Source organism: Rosa rugosa, chromosome 6 (genome assembly GCF_958449725.1).
Source record: "Rosa rugosa chromosome 6, drRosRugo1.1, whole genome shotgun sequence".
Taxonomy (NCBI): domain Eukaryota; kingdom Viridiplantae; phylum Streptophyta; class Magnoliopsida; order Rosales; family Rosaceae; genus Rosa; species Rosa rugosa.
In genome coordinates this window covers 28,828,743-28,846,273 of record NC_084825.1, presented here as the reverse complement: position 1 = coordinate 28,846,273, position 17,531 = coordinate 28,828,743, and the positions used below count along the sequence as shown (strand labels likewise).

Genomic DNA, 17,531 nt, shown 5'->3' with positions numbered 1-17,531 from the left:
ACAAATATTTTCCAAAACCGGAATTTAGACTTTGGATACATAATTAGATGCAAAACTAACTAGTTTTAGACCATAGAAGTTTAACAGTTACTCCTTACTATCAAAATTATTTAAAACTCCGACTTTTTTTTTTTTTTTTTGAAAGGGGTTTGGAACCCAGCCTAGCTGGGAGGCTCAGCCCCACACCCGGTTCCATTTATTGAAGTAATACTTTGCAACGGGGGGGACATAAAACCTGAACCCCGTGCTACATTAGAAAGATTACAAACATCCTCATAGAGAACATCCCGAATAATAACAGGAGTTTCATCTAACCATACATCAGAAATGTAATTAAAACTAGCAAGGTGCGCTAACCTATTGGCTACACCGTTTGCTTCACGGAAGATGTGACTAACCTGAATTGAGTGAAAAGATGTCAAATATGACTTACAATCATCGATAATACGCCCAATTTCAGATCTATCTTCCACATCACGCTGTAGAGCAGTAACAACAAGGGAGCAATCGCTCTCAACATCAATAACGGTCATGTCCTGATGGATCGCCAATAAGAGCCCAGCCCTACATGCTTCAGCCTCCATATGTAAAGCAGATGAAGCATGTGGGAAATACCGAGCCAGAGCTGCCAAACACATACCATTTTCATCACGTATCACAACTCCCACTTCACCATCACCGTAATCAGCCCGGTAACTCCCATCCACATTCACTTTCAGACGCCCACTAGGAGGGTTCTGCCATTTGGTCTTTTCCCTTCTACCTTTCGCATTTCCATGCACATGAAATTGCTGATATTCCTCAAGAAATTTACTAGCCCACTGTGCAGCATTAGAGGCACAGAAGAAACTCTCGTTCCACAAGACATTATTTCTTTCAGACCATATGACCCAGAGTGCCATGAAAAAAGCACAACGTTGATTACCATCCAATTTTTCAATGACGTTCAACACCCAATCCTCCACACATGAAGCAGCCACATTCTTGGCCAAAAGGCCCAATTTGGTACACACCCAAAAGCATGTAGTAACATCACAATCTCTGAACAAGTGTAATCCATCTTCTAATGCATGATTACAGAAAAGACAATTACTATCAAGAAGACTAACCTTATGGGAGAGAGCTCTTCTTGTAGGTAAAATGCCTCTGAGTAGTCTCCAAATAAACACACGCACTTTGGGTGGGATGTTGGCCCCCCAAATTATCTTCCAGTAAGTGGCATTAATTCCATAAGACCCATTTGAGCTAGAGGCCCGGTCAGATCTACCATCATCAAGGCGGGCCACATGGTATCCACTTCTCACTTCATAATTTCCTCTCTTGTCATAGTGCCAAACAAAGCTGCCATCTGCTCCTCTAAGGCTTAGAGGGATACTTGCAATTATGCCAACTTCCATTGGTGTAAATAAAGCTTCCAAAAGTGGAACATTCCACTCATAATCGTTCTCCACCATTAAGTCACATACTCTCAATTCTTCATAGCCCAACGCTGGAGAGGAAAATGGTTTGAATTGTATAGGTAGTGGAACCCACGGATCCCGCCATGCAGAAATATGAGCTCCGGTGCCAACCCTATATCTCACCCCTCTACGTAAAAGATTTTTGCCATGCATGATACTACGCCATGCATACGAGGCCCCTTTAGTCACTTCAGCATCCAGGAAGTCACACCGTGGGAAATAGCGAGCTTTATATAACTTAGCTATCAAAGAATCCGGTGACTGAAGAATCCTCCAACCTTGCTTCGCGAGCAAAGCTTGGTTGAAATGAACCATGTTTCGAAATCCTAGACCGCCTTCTGTTTTGGGAACACACAATCTCTCCCAAGCCAACCAATGGATTTTTTTCTCATCAATCTTGTCTCCCCACCAAAACCTAGCCATAAGACGGTGCATCTCAGAACAAAGATGTTTGGGGAGTTCAAAACAGCTCATTACATAGGTCGGAATGGATTGCACCACTGCCTTCAACATAACTTCCTTGCCAGCGGCGCTCAAGGTCTTTTCTCTCCATCCCTGTGTTCTTTTCCGGACCCGTTCAGTAAGGAAGCTAAAAGCCTCAGTCTTGGAATAGCTCAACTCAGTGGGTAACCCCAGGTATTTGTCGTGTTTATCAACCCGTACCACTTCCAAAGCTGCAGCAAGATCGTCTTGTTTGTCCCGTTTCACATTTTTGCTGAAAGACACACTACTCTTTTGATAATTGATGAGCTGGCCAGAAGCTCTTTCATAGGACTCAAAAATCTCCTTAAGCACATAACATTCCTCTAGTTCTGACTTGAAGAAGATAAAAGAATCATCAGCAAAGAAGAGATGAGATATTGTAGGCGCACCTGAGCATATTTGAACCCCATGCAAAGAGCTAGACGCCTCAGCTCGAAGAATCATTCTGGATAATGCTTCCGCACACAACAAGAATAGGTATGGGGATATGGAATCTCCTTGTCTGAGTCCCCTCGTAGGAACAATATGGCCTCTTGGATCACCATTTACAACAAAGGAATAAGATATCGTCCGAACACATCGCATAACCCAGGCAATCCAAGTGGGACTGAACCCTAGCTGTTTTAAGACCTGCTCCAAAAACACCCATTCTACTCGGTCATAGGCCTTGCTCATATCGAGCTTGAGAGCCCCATAGCCGACATGTCCTCTTCTGCGCTTTTTCAGAAAGTGTGAGATCTCAAAAGCAGCAAGAGAATTATCTGAAATTAATCGTCCGGGCACAAACGCACTCTGATAAGGTGAAATAAGACCTTGCAATAGCGGCTTCAACCTGTTGGAGAGAACCTTCGAACCCAACTTATAAAGAACATTACACAAACTGATGGGACGAAGTTGGTTCATGTATTCAACTTCCTTCACTTTCGGTACAAGGGTGACATTTGTATGGTTAACCTTCCTCATCAGCTCATCCGAATTCAAGAAACACCTTATAGCCTCAGTTACATCACTCCCAACTACATGCCAAAAACGCTGATAAAAACATGGTGCAAATCCATCAGGGCCGGGTGCCTTTCCCGGGTGCATTTGCTTGAGAGCTCGATACACCTCTTCACTTGTTATGATACCTGAAAGCATCTCGTTCATCTCATCAGTAATATAAGGAGGCAGATAAGAAGCTACCTCAGCACAGCCCTGAGGCTGAGAAGTCGTGAACAAGGAGCGAAAATATGACAGCACAATCTCCTCAATCTCGCCATCCTCCGTGCACCAAGTCCCTGAATCATTGAATAGCCCTTTCAACCTGTTTTTTTTCCGTCTGTTACTAGCCCTTTGGTGGAAAAAACGAGTATTCAAATCACCCTCCGTTAACCAGAAAACCTTCGCTCTTTGATTCCAGAAATCTTGTTCAAGATTTAATAGTTCATCCAGCTTCTTTTCAAGAGCAACCCTTGTTTCATCCGGGGGGGAAGAAAAAGAAGAATCATAGAAAGTAGCCAACTGATCCTAGGATAGTGGTTTGGCTACTAAGAGTGGATTTACTTGTCAAGTTTGACACCTAGACTATTCAATCCTTGATTTATTTCTACCTGTATCTTGTTGTATCTTTTTTCAAATTAACAAACAATGATTTAGCAATGTATTCTAATCTAACTGTCTTACTGGAACTATCAGATAAGACCTTTCGGAAATATTATTAAGTTCATGCTTACTGTCTTCTGTTTTTTTTTTTTTTTTTTTGGCCAATCATGCTTACTGTCTAGACAATAGGAATTTTGATCTTGCTGTTAACATATGTAGACAAGGAGGTTAAGGAAATTGAAGTGCATGTCGAATTAGATTAATTTATAAAAGAGTCAGTGTGTCGTTGGTTTGGTAGTGCTGAGTTTAGATCCTTTACCTTTTGTTCATGCAGTTGGGATCCTTTTCAGCTCTGATTTAGAAACTTCACTTAGATTTTTCTGTGCTCATATTCTGCCTGTAGTTTAAACTATGTCATCTCAGTTCTTAATTTGATTACATTGTAATATAAATTCTAAATCTAAACTTAGCCCTCAACCTAAAGGGAGGTCTGTTTTAGTCATAAGTGAAGCATTAATAGACTACTTAAAATGAAAATGCAGACCGAAAAAGTTCCACATTCACTTTGTTGATTTGTTTTCATCTTATTTAACCAACTGTTTGAGCAGGACAACAATTAAAATGATTATCCTCTTTATCACCACTTACCGGCTGTCTATTTTTTTAACAGGTGGAGGACCTAATTCAGTTGGGTGCAAACATAAGAACTGGCCTCGGGGTACAACTAGGCCTGGCATTTAAACCCGTAACCCGCAAACCCGCACGCTAAAAACCCGCACAAACCCGCCCGTTTATTAATCCGGGCTAAAAAAAGCTCGCACGCAAAAAACCCGCAAATTAACGGGTTTTGCGGGCTAAACCCGTTGGAACCCGTTAACTCAAAATCCTTCCCAAAAACCCATTTCCCATTACCCATACGGGTTCCCCATTTTTTTAAAAAAAAAAAAATTCAACCAGGGCATTTTTATATTTTTCTTATTCCCCATGAGGATTTGACAGTTGGATCTTCGTATAATTGTGAAAAGACGATTCAAAAGGAGATCCGTGTGGATTCGACCGTTGGATCGTCGTATACTTTTGTGAGGATGATTCTAAAGGCGATCTGGGACGATCCAACCGTTGGATCTTCGTATAATTGTGCAAAGATGATTCAAAAGGCGATCCGTGAGGATCTGACCGTTGGATCGTCATATAATTTTTTGAGGATGATTCTAAGGGTGATCTGGGACGATCCAACCGTTGGATCTTTGTATAATTTTGAGAGGATGAACCTAAGGGCGATCCGTGAGGATCTGACCGTTGCATCATCGTATAAATCGGTAAAGATGATCATCTAGGTGATCCGTGAGGATTTGACCGTTGGATCATCGTATAAATCGGTAAAGATGATCATCTAGGTGATCTGTGAGGATCTGACCGTTGGATCGTCGTATAATTTTGAGAGGATGAAACTAAGGGCGATCCATGAGGATCTGACCGTTGGATCATCGTATAAATCGGTAAAGATGATCCCCTTGGTGATCCGACCGTTGGATCTTAGTATAATTTTGAGAGGATGAACCTAAAGGCGATCCGTGAGGATCCAACCGTTTGATCATCGTATAAATCGGTAAAGATGATCCTGTAGGTGATCTGTGAGGGTCCGACCGTTGGATCGTCGTATAATTGTGATTTGTGAATTATTTTTTGTCAAAAAAGGAAAGGAAAAAAATCTAAAAAGATAGAAAATAAAAAATTTCAAAATAGAAAACCAAAAAAGTTCATATAGAGAAAATGGCAAATGAGGGGTTATATACATAAGTCTTAATTGGTTTTAGTTGCTTTGATAAAAAGTTAAAAATAAAAAATAAAAAAAAATATTTACGGGTCTTAACGGGTTCCAACGGAAAACCCGCAAACCCGCCGGGTTTGGCCCACGAAACCCGTTAAGCTAACGGGTTCTTACAGGGTCGGCCCGTTTAGAACCCGCACTATATACCCGCACGTTGCCAGGCCTAGGTACAACGGAGGGCAAGGGATGAATAACTATTTATTTCCGGGTGTAAAATCTTTAGGATTCTAAATTTCTAATTCTATTTTATAAAACCAACTGTTGGGTCGGACTTTCATCTAGATTTTGTTTTCACTTTTGTCACTCTGAACCACACCGAAACTATCCATTATCTTAGCGCTCAGACTTCACTGTTTTATATTTTGCAATATTTCTAAGATGTAGGATGATATATGCCATCATTGCCATGCTATTTCAAGCACGACATATTCATAAAAATGAAATTATATGGAAAAAATGAGCATAAAATTAGTTGTGTTAGGCACAAGCGAACTTTTTCATCGATTCTAAAATCTCTATGCAAGCATCGGTCATGTGAGATATATTGGCACTCTAAATATTGATAATGAAGAGCATTTCTTGTGGATAGAAATATCAGTCATTGAAAGAAAAAAAAAATCAACAAAAATATCGGCTATGTACCTACATTTTAAACCTTTGATCCTAAAAGTTGAACGTTTGTAATCCCTAATCGGGAAAAAAAAAAAAAAAACAGCGCCAGATATCGAGGGCTATTTCGGTAACTTCAGGGGACCATTTTGAAACAGAGAAAAAGAAGGGAATGTGGGCTATATCGTGGGGGAGGAGAGTGCGAGTAACCGCCTTAACCGTCACTATTAACAGAGACACTTGCAGAAACTCAGACAAATTGCAAAAGCTTTTACATGCAAAACGACACTGGAAAAGATAAAACCAAGGTGTTTGTTCGAGTGGGAGAGAGAAGAGAGCAAACTTGAATGGAAGGCAAAAGGGAAGAAGGTATAAGAAAAGGACCATGGAAAGCAGAGGAGGATGAAGTGCTTCTCAACCATGTGAAGAAATGTGGCCCTAGAGACTGGAGCTCCATTCGATCCAAAGGCCTCTTGCAGCGTACCGGAAAGTCCTGCCGTCTCCGTTGGGTTAATAAGCTTCGACCCAACTTGAAGAAGTAAACCCCATTTTCCACCATTTCACTCTGGTTCTTGTGCTAGTAGTTTTTGATAATTTTTCTCATATTGCAATAGCGATATCTTGCTATTTTCGCATTCGGGTGAAGAAGCTTATGATTAACAGTGGGATTTTTGGATTTTGTTGCTAATTATAGTTGGAACTTATCTGTTTTTGGGTTTTCTTACTAATTAGTTGGCGTAAATCTTTATTTGCTATTCCATTTTATTCTCGAATCAAGTAGCTTATGTTTATATTGAAGAACAACCCCATTTTCCACTGTTATTTCTCTCTTTTTGGTTGTTCCTTGCACTTTGTTCTCATATACATGATGCATTTGTTCTGAGAGAATTTCATAGAGATTAAAAATTGGGTTTTTGGGCTTTGTTGATTATTGTAGTTGGAATTGATATCTGTTTGTTTCTTTGTTTTCAATTAGTGGGTGCAAATTTTCACTGGAGGAGGAGAGGGTGGTAATAGAGTTGCAAGCGCAATTTGGGAACAAATGGGCAAAAATAGCAACACATTTGCCTGGAAGAACTGACAATGATGTCAAGAACTTTTGGAGTAGCAGGCAGAAGAGACTGGCTAGGATTCTGCAGACATCTACAGCAGCAATCACACCCTCCAAATCACACAAAAACAGAAGGGAAATATCTGTTTACCATGATGAGGTTCCTACCTTGGAGGTAAATCAAAGTAATACTATTGCTTGGTACCATATGTATAGGTAGTACTACTACAGATTGACCCTGTAGTTTTAGGGTAGGGCCTTTATAAGGAGATGCTATATGTTTAAGAACCTAATTTGGTTTTGTGCATGTGTATTTTATACTCTTTTGTTGGTCTTTCATGCCTGGTTTGAATCAGATTTTTATTTGATGTTATTTTCTTGACATGTAGGAGTCAGAGTATAGAGAGAATGCAAAGCACTTTTTTTTCAAAGAGGTCTGTTTTTAACCTGAAAACAAGTTATTATAGCAATTGAATGCAGTCATGTTAACCGATTAGTTGCTCTACCGTAATTTTTTGTTATGTTCTAGACTTCTAGTATGACCTCTTTTATTTCCTCTTTAGATTCCAAAGTTCAGCTGTTCATCAGAGGGAGAATCATCATCTCAGGCTGCATCATGCTCATCACCTTGCATTGGGAACTCTGATGCAATCCAAATGGTGCCACTCCCAGATCTTCTTGACTCCAAGTTGCTTGGTTTCGAAGCAAACCCCGTCCAGCAGGAGCTCGCTCTACCTGAGAAGAATCTATGGATTGAATCCCAACCTCTAATCCCTTTCCTAGAGAACCCACAACCCCAAACAGACCTCGAATTCTCATCTGACACCCAAGAATTCCTGAAACTTGACTTTGACATGTTCACATCTCTGGATGCTGAACTTAGCAAACAACTCAACGTCGAGCCACCGTTTCTTGAGCCAGTAGGAAGCTGTGGAAATGTTGAAGGGGAAAAGATTGACAACCCAATAACCCCGGACTGCGTCTTCGATGACTTTCCAGCCGAAATGTTTGATCAAATTGAGCCGCTGCCAAATGGCTCAAATCCATCTGATGATTGATCGACAATAACATTCTTACTTTTAGTGCGCATGTGGAAATTGGAGACTGACTGAGTAGATGTTTCTTTAGCTTGATATATCTACAAGCTTCTACTGGCATCGTAATTCTTGTTACTGCCATTCTCTGTAATAGACACTGAACTATTTATCAAAGTTGACCTAGCTGCCTTTTGTTTGTTGCTCTAATATCATAGTAAACACGAGGTAATTATGACAGAACATTTTGAAAATGAGAGGTATGCTGAGTTCCACTTGGAGAGATTAAAGTTTGTTTTTAAGCTAAAGAAATACTCTGCTTTGCAGATTTTCTGGCTTGAAATGCCTTCAGTAATTATAACGTAAGAAAGATTATGGTTCCATGTATTTAATTCATCTATTCATACCTTTTCTAGAAATATCAAGTCTTCGGAAACAAATTCACTAAAGAGTAGGAAACGCCAGTAGCAATTAAATCACTAATGCTCCAAAATAAGAAACCTTCAGAATATCAGAGGAATAGAACTCGCATTTTCCAACTTCTAGTTTACACAGCTCAACATGACGGCCTTCCTTTCTAATTTTCTGTGTTATAATTCAACAGGAGAACAAGGGTTCATCTCACTTAATAGTAAACTCACAATCGTATTGTTCAATTTTGGGGATATATTGATATTTTACATGAATGCAAGGACTTCATTTGGAGAGAGTTTCATTCTTTTCATTTCTTTGTCATTATAGCAGAACATGATCATTTTGATAAAGAGAATGGGCAAAAAAAAAAAAAAAAGGCTCTGATATAAAAAAGAAGCTTTTGTTCCATAACTTTGTAATCTGACCGTTCATGGTCTAGAGCAATACATGAAAATTCCAATTAAAAAGAAGAAATACAAAGAAAAGCTACTGTCTTATACATTTGTAAATCCGGTGAGCAATGGAAATAAATAATCCAAGGAATGAGGACTTTTCATTTAGATTTGCAGTAAAACACTCTCAGAGCAGCCAACTGTACACTGCTCTTACAATGCAAGAGAGTAACTGATACCAGTCTGACCAAGATTTGTCAATACCTCAAACTTTCCAGCAGTCGATGACTGGTCATTGCAGAAGATGGGCCTTCGTAGTTCTGAATATGCACAGTACTCTGCTTCATATACTGTGGCACCCTCCAGGAATGAACTAATTGAGGCACCGACTCCTTCACCTGCACAGGGGACAAGGAATTTTTTTCAATAAAAGATTGACTTCTTCACCTAGAAAGTTGTGTCTTTGGGAGTTGGAATTGAAGGAGAAAATCATCAATTGAAGTTACAACCAATATGATTTCGTAGATATAAAACAGAGATTAAAATTCAATACCAAATATCAAACCTACCGTGAGTGACAAGAAGCAAATTTTCCATAGGGTGTTTATCTGCAAGGGCCTGAACCACATTAGCATACCTTGACCTTGCATCCATCACACTCTCTCCCCATTGGGGTAACTGGAGTTAATCACAGGAAGACACTCCGTCAGCCAAAATAATAATTATTCATGTCGAAATCTTTACATATAAACCAAGACACTTCTCAATTACCTCTTTGTAAACTCTTTCCACGGTGCGATCCACCGTCCCTTCTGGGAACATGGCTTCAAGTTCTGGGATGTTGAAACCCCAATTTCCATCTTTTGGAGCTACATCACCACGAATGGCCTCTCTATTTAGCATCTCGCACAAGCCATATTCAATTGAGACCTGCAAAATGGCCCAACAAATTGAATCCTACATGTATCACTCCTATAGTCCTATTACATATATTCACACCAATGCAATGTCTATACATTTGATTCATGATATCTCATGTTGTCGAACAGTGATTGATAACTCCTTAACAAAGCATCTCCTAATCCCCTAAATTACTTCCCATATTTAAATTTACCCAAAAACCCTACAAAATTGTCCTCGAATGTCAAATCAATCTCCCTAAAACCTTCCCCATAACTTCAGGCACCCCTAATCTTTTCTCAGAACAAGTCACATGTTTTTTGACACCTCAAATGAAGTTGGAAGTTTGAAGGGAACACTTTGTTAAATGATATTCTTAGGATAAGATGAGAAAGTTTGTTACTTTCACGGCTTCACCAATGGACTTTTCCTTCCCCAAGTTTACATCTTTTTCATCAAGATCATTCTAGAGGAATAGTGCATGAAATTACCAAAATGGGTACAAACCAAACAAAACAAATCTCAGAAACAAGCCCAAACAAGTAATCAGCATCAACATTTTTGCATCAAAACTCCAAAAAAATGAAGGTGTGAAACGGAAACGAAAGGGGACGCACCTTGAGCTTGGAGGGATCGACGGGGAGGGGTTTACGACTGTCGTATTTGTCCAACGACGGCGTCTCGCTAGCGGAGAGCGCGGTGACGACCTGGACGGCGGTCTCCACGCAGCGCACGAACGGCGACACGAACACGCGGTGGACCGGGAACCCGAGATCGGACCGGAGCTTGGCGCCCTTGCAGAAGGCCCGGACCCGGCCCTCCTCCACGAGAGGCGGGTCCCACGGGCGGGCGGCGTTTTTGATCCAGCGGGGCTCGAAGTTGTCGATGCGGTCGCCGTGGCGCATGACGACGACGTTTTGGTGGTGGTGGGCGGAGGAATGGTCGGAGTCGTTGCGGTGGGGCTGGGTTTGACCGCCGGAGGCGTCCATTGCGATTTTGGAGAAGGTGGAGAGAAAATGTGAACGGAGGGTTTTAGTTGTTGAAGTTAGGCGAAGGGGAAGGGCCAGCATGAGAAATGCGGAGGCTTTCCCTTGAATTATAGGTCCTTTTTTTAACTGATTTTCTGGTTTGCAACTAACCTCTTTATACCAAAAACCAAAACAAAAAGCTGTAATCACCATGATTAAAAAGAAAGAAAAAAGTGTTTATTCAAAAAAAAAAAACAAAAAAGAAAGAAAAAAGTGTATTTTGAAGACGAAAAAGACCATAAAATCTTGGGGTGGGCCAAAAAGACCGAAAACATGAAAGGACCGATGTCGACGATGTTTGGTAAGGTACTGTTGTTTCTAATATTTAAATGTTTTGTTGTCAATCCGTCGTTGGAAGTAGAAATAGATTCACTTGTTCCGGTCAAATTGGTTCTCTCTCTAACCGATCATTTTTATAATCTTGCGGCAAACTACCAGGCGCTTTTGAGTAGGACTTGGAATGATCATCTTTATGATCTTGTGACAAACTATCAGGAGCTTTTGAGTAGGACTTAGAATGTGTCTTTTACTCATGTATACAGAGAGTGTAATTCAGTGGTTGATTTATTAGCAAATATTGGTCATGGTAATGAGCCTGTTGCAGATTATTAGCTCTCCCGGCCCCCTGCTGATGTCTTTCCTCTTCTGAATGCCGATTTATTAGGCTTATCTAGGCCACAATTAATTTTGATTTAGGTCTTTTGTCCTTTGTCTTTGGGATTTCTTGTAATAAAAAAAAAAATTATATACAGATGTTCTGTTTCGTTCAAATAAACTATGTACTTTTAATTCGGTACAAACCAACTATATTCTCAGTTCGGTAATTTTGTGACGGAGGAAATGGCTAATCCTACAACATGATGAGATATGAACTCTTTATTATAACTCATCCAAATCTTGTTTGGACATAAGTTCCAAAATTATCCTTCATTTTCTCTATGCATACCAAACATGCATGCCATTGTATTATTTGATTATGATCCAACTTTTAAGAAAGGGGAGCTAGAATCTGATTCGAAACGACACTGTTGTGTGTCATTTTCAGTGCATCAATGCTAAACACATTGGAAAGACTTTACAGTCATCATATTATTATCATACAAGAAACTAATACAAAATAAAGTATTTCAAGGGGCGCGGCACAAGGACTTCTAGCAACAGTTTGATTAGGTTCTTACTTGTTCTTTTGTGTATCGTCATTATAACGCGGTGGCGCATTTTACAAGTTTTTGTGAGAAGTTGTATCAACTATTTGTCATATGGGGTTAACCTGATTAAGGAATCAGTTAATTTTCTGACACCAAGTTAGTCGTTGCGATCATCAGTGGCTGAAATAGAAACTTTATTCTTGAAGGGACCGAATACGAATGGGGATGGAGGCAATTAATATATAGATTAACTATTTTTTTTTTTTCACAATTTGTTTATATATTACATCAAAATCGCCACGGCCATCTCTGACCCCAAAGAGATACGCCAATGGCGATAGGCGTGTTATATATATTCTCAAACGTCAAGGTACTCGTTTTTCCTTCATCATCGATCGGAAGCTGGAGGACTTCTATAAAAATAGAAAAGAAAACAAAACAATTTAGCTGGACTTTTCTATTGGCACAGTCGGTAGAGTACGTACCTGACTTGGACATACGTACCTTCCTCTTCTTTCGTGGCTTTTGGTCTATTTTATTCCCTTTTCTGTAATTGATAGGAGGAGACCGAAGATTGACCATCCATAATGAAATTGAGAGGAAATTTACCCAAAAATAAACTCTTTCGGGAAGTTCATACTTAAGCTGGCAATTTGCAATCCAATAGTACGTACGTACCAACTTCAGTGCCTATCCTACGTACACTACACAAAATTATAAGATACTAGTTGCAATACTATTTGATCGCACAAGATGTAATTTGTGGGTACGATAGGATATGAATAAGAAGGAAAGTTCATCCAAAGGGAATGAGTTCATACTTTTAAGTTTATCCCATATAACATCTCGGACTCCTATATATGATCATCTGTTAAGTTGAAAGCTTCATGAAAATCAATGTAAATTTTGGCCATGATCATTATTGTATTCATATGAATTGTTAGACAATCACCGTACCTCAAAAGTTTAAGGAAAGTTTCAATTCCCTCATCAACAGCCCCAACTATATATGCACTTACAAACACAATTTGAGGATGCAGGTTTCCAATCCAAGACCTCCTTCGAACAAGGGTCTACCACATAGTTAGAGAGCCGTCGACGTATGAGTCTACATGTCGAGGAATGAGTAATATATGTAATCAACGTACTTTGCTTCATTTGAATGTAATGAGTTTTTTTTTTTTTATGAACTTCCGTGGATGAAATTTATTGAAGAATAAAAGAAGAGATACAAAGAGCCAAGAGGATGACCAAATCAAACCTCTTAGAAAAACAACATTTACTGAAAGCAAAAATTAAGAAGACCTAAAAAGTCTCTATTATAAAGCCTATGAATAAAGAGTTACCAAATCTCACCAAACCAGACCATTTGATGAACAACCAAAATTAGTAAGAGCATCTGCAACTTGATTACCTTCTTGAAAATATATGCGCCGAACGAAATTGGACTTGGAAAATTTGGTGTAAACAATTGTTCCACTAAACTTGAATTTACATATTCAAAGAAATCATACTAGAGATGCCAATAGAGATTAGGTTTAACTCTTTGGTAAAGAAAAATTTTAGCTATAATCTGATTCAAAACGACACTAGATTAGTTGTCAGTCATTTTCAATTAATGCGTCAATGGTAAACACGATATGAGATTGGAAAGACTTCAAACTCATTGACATGCTTGTGTATCTTCTGTCAAACTAAATGATGAGCGACTGATCCAGCCAGCTAGTTCCTTCTGTGAAAGTGTGAAAATAAATGGTTCAAATATTCCAAGGAGCACTACCTAAGCGAAGAGAACAAGGACTTATAGCAACATTTTGGTCTATTAAATTGGTGGGAGTAGTTGAATGTAGATTCAAAAGGATGGACCTATCCCATAATGAAATTTAAAGGAAATTTCTTGTTCAGAAAGTTCATACTTTGTTTGCGTTTTGCAATCTAATGTACCAACTTCGGTTCTTATCCTACGAACAAATTTTAAGATATTTGCAATAAGAGATGATTTACGAAGCGATTCTTTTGTAGAATACGATATGTACAAGAGGAAGTTTATCCAAAGGAAATGTGTGGAATCTTACCCCGAAATGCATTCCACTTTCTTACAGAGTTCACACTTCGTTATGTAGCAAGTATTACGCAAGGAAAATTAGTAATTCAATTTGGTATCTGAGCAAGAGTTCTTGATTTCTTGTCATTCATAATCTAAAGCAAGACAAACCGCGTATCAATCTGATTGGAAAAAAAGAAGAAGAAGAAGAAATTAAAGAAAACTGATTATTTTGCTATGGTTTCATAAAGGAATGCATGTGAACCTCGTGGTTGAGTACCTGATGAAGTGATGAGTTGAATAGTTGCGGACCTTTCTAAACTATATAATTTTAAATTTGGTAACAATATCCTTTAATACGAAGAGGTACTTGTCAAACCCACTTTTATATGCTTCTAAAACCCACCCGAGAATTGTTCCATTTGTTTGCAATTTTTATATATTTATAATTAAGTTTTCTACTAATTCAAAAACGTTTTCAGGTTCTATAGGAGAATTTCCTGTGGCCAACTTATCCTGCAAAACTTATTATTGATGCTACTTCTGAATGACGTCACTTAGCTCAATCTAGGTCAACTATTTCAAAGGAAAGCACTGTTGCTGCATTGACATGGTCTAAAACTGCTGCAGGTCGTGTGAAGCTTAATGTTGATGGTGCTAAATCTGGTAATGGCAATATTGGTGCCGGGGGTGTACCGTGTACCTACTACTTAGAGATCAAATGGGACTTGGGTAAAGGGGTTTTCTGCCTACATGGGATATGGTCAAGTTCTTGAGGATGAGTCTTGGGGGATGCTCCTTGGATTGCAGATGGCTATTCAGTTAAAAGTCTCCAAATTGAATGTGACTCTGAAATTATAGTCCAAATGCTAACCTTACATCCTTTGAAGAGCATTATTAGTATCTGTTTGCTGATGAAGGCTGGTTTTGAGGAATGCACAATTTCACAATATCTACCGGGAAGTTACTATGGCTGCAGACGTTTTATCCGAGTGTAACCGGCCTGGACGCTGAGATGGGCATTGTCTAAATAGACCAACCTACCTCCTCCTCAAGTTATCAATTTCCTTTTTGTAATAGTGGTTTGAATTAGTTTTTGTTTGTTTTTGGGCCTGTTTGCCAACCAGACAAACCCTTATTGATAAGTTATTTGTGCATCCAACCCAATACCGATTGGTGATGTGCTAACAACAAGTAGACAAGGAAACGACGGGAAAATTGGGTGATCGACGAAAAAACCCTAACTCAGAATTCATTTAGTTGGAACTCGATCGATTAGTCACTGATAAAGTTTTTTTTTTTTTGATCAAAAGATGTCAGCCCATTATATAGATTCAGCAAGCAGTACAAAAACAAAACACCCCTAAGGGTTCGACAGAAAGAATCGCTTCTCAGAGTACCCTGAGACTCCTATTTTAGGGGACTGGACTTGGGCCTTGTCTACTTGTTGTTAACCCTGAGACAAGGAAATGACGGGAAAATTGGGACACACTCCTATTTTATAAAACAATATGACACACTTCTACACTGATTACAACTAACATATTCATAGGGCTTCCAATACAATTCAGATATTGAACCTTTTTGGTTATTGAGGTTCTCTCTCATGAGTAAACCTTAATCACAGAGATGGTGAGGAATTCAATTTCAGCAATCAATTTATCATCCTTAATGAACCCATTCGAGTCTTGATGGAGTTTATCCAACGTCATAATTAAAGATTGGATAACCCCATTCGCTGCTTGAGGAAGAGAACCAGTGAGAACCTGAAAGAGAAAATTGAAATTTAGTGAACCATATAAAACATTACAATACGTTCATATAGAAATCAGTATTGTAATCTGATACCCAAGCAAGAGAATGAACCTTGTTCAACTTATTCCAAGCGAGGCCAATTTGACGAGTAAATAAAGAATATGTAAAAAATGAGGTGAAGTACCTGTGGTTTGTTCATGTTTACCACTAACTTGATCCAATATCCGGAGCTTGTATTTTGCATATAATGCTCTCTTAGGTGGAAGGCTCTTCCAGTCATCCAAATTTAAGTATATAGATATTGCTTTGTCCCTCTGAGCAGCGTTCCCTTTCGGCCAAACCCTTAATTTCCTATTCAGTAAGAACAGAAAGTAATTTCATTATATCGGATCAAAGCATATATACACAAGCATGCCAGCAGAGAGAATCGAAGTTGAAAAGATGGAAGAAGTGCATACCAATTTCGCTCACCAACTGTGAACACTTTCGAGTAATAAGAAGGCTGTGCTTTTGCTGAGAAATTTTCCATCTCATAACGGAAAGTACCATCACTAGGTTCCTTAACCATGGCAAGAGATTCCCATTCTTTATTACGACTATAAACAAAAACCTCTGCCCCAAACTCGCAGCAGTCATCAACAAGATATCCATTAGAAGAATTTTTGAAAGCTTCAAGGGTAAGTAACTTTGCAAATCCCCACTCAGTCTTATCCTTATGAAACCTTTTCATATCAAAGTTGAGTACATATATTTTATTGGAAATTTTGATAATTATGCCCTGCATCCACAGTTATGTAAACTTAAGCAGAGAGTTGTTCACCTTGGACAGTTAAGTACTTCTTCTGTAAATGATCAAGCACAAACAATTTGTAGTCGGCATACACCTCCCACCCTTCAGGATAAGTATCTGTTTCCGCTATTGCCAAGTAGAGGGAGATGTAGCCAATCCCTTCTTCTGTTTCGTTTGGGTGAATGGACAACCTCCTGCAATATATGGTTACAAGTATGTGACAATTTCATATGTAAGGTGCAAAAAGTACGGAACCCTAGATAGATAATTGAAACCCACCATTTGTGGCCTCCAGCTTCAAAAACACCAGAATCGTACTTTTCAACTTCTGTCTTTGGTAGTAAGGAGTAGGTTTGTATTTTCAAAGAAAAATGAGCCGGTGGAAGGTCTCTTTTGGATCTTGTAACCCCTGCAATACAAAAGCGATAGAGAGTGATGCAAAAAACTAGTGCGCATAGGCATGAGACAACTTCCTCAATTGTTCAACATGCATTCGTTTTGAACAAATGGCATGGTTTCAGTGTAGCCAAAATGACACAAAAGGATAGGAAAAACGAAATTAATGATTCAGAGTCACAAATAAAACTGCAAACCTAAAATGCCCAAATGCGTTAATAATTACTTGTTACTTATGTGGGATACTAAAGAAAAATGCTCACTATATGAAATGAAACAACTTTGAGAGGGTGAGGAACTAGTCAAGCATACCAATATTCTGGTTCTCCATTGCAGAAAAAGGCATGATTACAGACACTTGCTGATGGATTAGTACAGGGCTAAGGCACACCTATATATAGGAAACAAATGCCAAGACAAGTTGATTACTATCTATTATTGGCATGACCATAAGATTATTAAAGTAGCAATAAGGCAGTTAAGAAAGACTTCAAATTAAATTATTTATAGCTGACTTCAGAAAATAATATTATCTAACATTGTCCGTAATGCTAGTAACTGAGAGAAAGGAAGAACATGGAATGCAAGCTGGCTCAGTTCAAGTCTATGATAAGT

At 39.0% G+C, this 17,531-nt stretch overlaps 3 protein-coding genes across 4 annotated transcripts; 1 reads left to right on the top strand and 2 right to left on the bottom strand.

Annotated features, from left to right (window-relative positions):
• Window positions 1-6,249: 6,249 nt before the first annotated feature.
• On the top strand, window positions 6,250-8,250 carry LOC133713558 (transcription factor DUO1). 2 transcript variants are annotated; one of them, XM_062139596.1, is made up of 4 exons: window positions 6,250-6,502; window positions 6,941-7,190; window positions 7,405-7,449; window positions 7,579-8,250. In XM_062139596.1, exons 1-4 carry the CDS (start codon window positions 6,312-6,314, stop codon window positions 8,071-8,073), a joined length of 981 nt encoding a protein of 326 aa, XP_061995580.1. In that variant the 5' UTR covers window positions 6,250-6,311; the 3' UTR covers window positions 8,074-8,250. The 2 variants fall into 2 exon arrangements, with proteins under 2 accessions (XP_061995580.1, XP_061995581.1); XM_062139597.1 differs by lacking the exon at window positions 7,405-7,449.
• A 594-nt stretch (window positions 8,251-8,844) lies between these two features.
• On the bottom strand, window positions 8,845-10,896 carry LOC133714964 (uncharacterized). The gene is made up of 4 exons (XM_062141248.1): window positions 10,373-10,896; window positions 9,627-9,785; window positions 9,425-9,533; window positions 8,845-9,253 (listed from the first exon to the last, which is right to left on the bottom strand). Exons 1-4 carry the CDS (start codon window positions 10,823-10,825, stop codon window positions 9,069-9,071), a joined length of 906 nt encoding a protein of 301 aa, XP_061997232.1. The 5' UTR covers window positions 10,826-10,896; the 3' UTR covers window positions 8,845-9,068.
• A 4,587-nt stretch (window positions 10,897-15,483) lies between these two features.
• On the bottom strand, window positions 15,484-17,247 carry LOC133716533 (MATH domain and coiled-coil domain-containing protein At3g58400-like). Its single transcript, XM_062143235.1, has 6 exons — window positions 17,229-17,247; window positions 16,800-16,929; window positions 16,551-16,714; window positions 16,189-16,468; window positions 15,915-16,081; window positions 15,484-15,741 (listed from the first exon to the last, which is right to left on the bottom strand). Exons 1-6 carry the CDS (start codon window positions 17,245-17,247, stop codon window positions 15,674-15,676), a joined length of 828 nt encoding a protein of 275 aa, XP_061999219.1. The 3' UTR covers window positions 15,484-15,673.
• Window positions 17,248-17,531: the final 284 nt, after the last annotated feature.

Excerpts from the sequence above, each read along its gene's own strand:
- LOC133714964 (XM_062141248.1), bottom strand. The coding sequence starts at position 10,825 with ATGCTGGCCCTTCCCCTTCGCCTAACTTCAACAACTAAAACCCTCCGT. Across the intron at positions 9,786-10,372 it reads TCGATCCCTCCAAGCTCAAG|GTCTCAATTGAATATGGCTT; the intron begins GTGCGTCCCCTT and ends GCCATTTTGCAG. Across the intron at positions 9,254-9,424 it reads TTTGCTTCTTGTCACTCACG|GTGAAGGAGTCGGTGCCTCA; the intron begins GTAGGTTTGATA and ends TCCCCTGTGCAG.
- LOC133713558 (XM_062139596.1), top strand. The coding sequence starts at position 6,312 with ATGGAAGGCAAAAGGGAAGAAGGTATAAGAAAAGGACCATGGAAAGCA. Across the intron at positions 6,503-6,940 it reads CTTCGACCCAACTTGAAGAA|TGGGTGCAAATTTTCACTGG; the intron begins GTAAACCCCATT and ends GTTTTCAATTAG. Across the intron at positions 7,450-7,578 it reads AGCACTTTTTTTTCAAAGAG|ATTCCAAAGTTCAGCTGTTC; the intron begins GTCTGTTTTTAA and ends TTTCCTCTTTAG.
- LOC133716533 (XM_062143235.1), bottom strand. Across the intron at positions 16,715-16,799 it reads GAAGCTGGAGGCCACAAATG|GAGGTTGTCCATTCACCCAA; the intron begins GTGGGTTTCAAT and ends CATATATTGCAG. Across the intron at positions 16,082-16,188 it reads ACAGTTGGTGAGCGAAATTG|GAAATTAAGGGTTTGGCCGA; the intron begins GTATGCACTTCT and ends CTTACTGAATAG.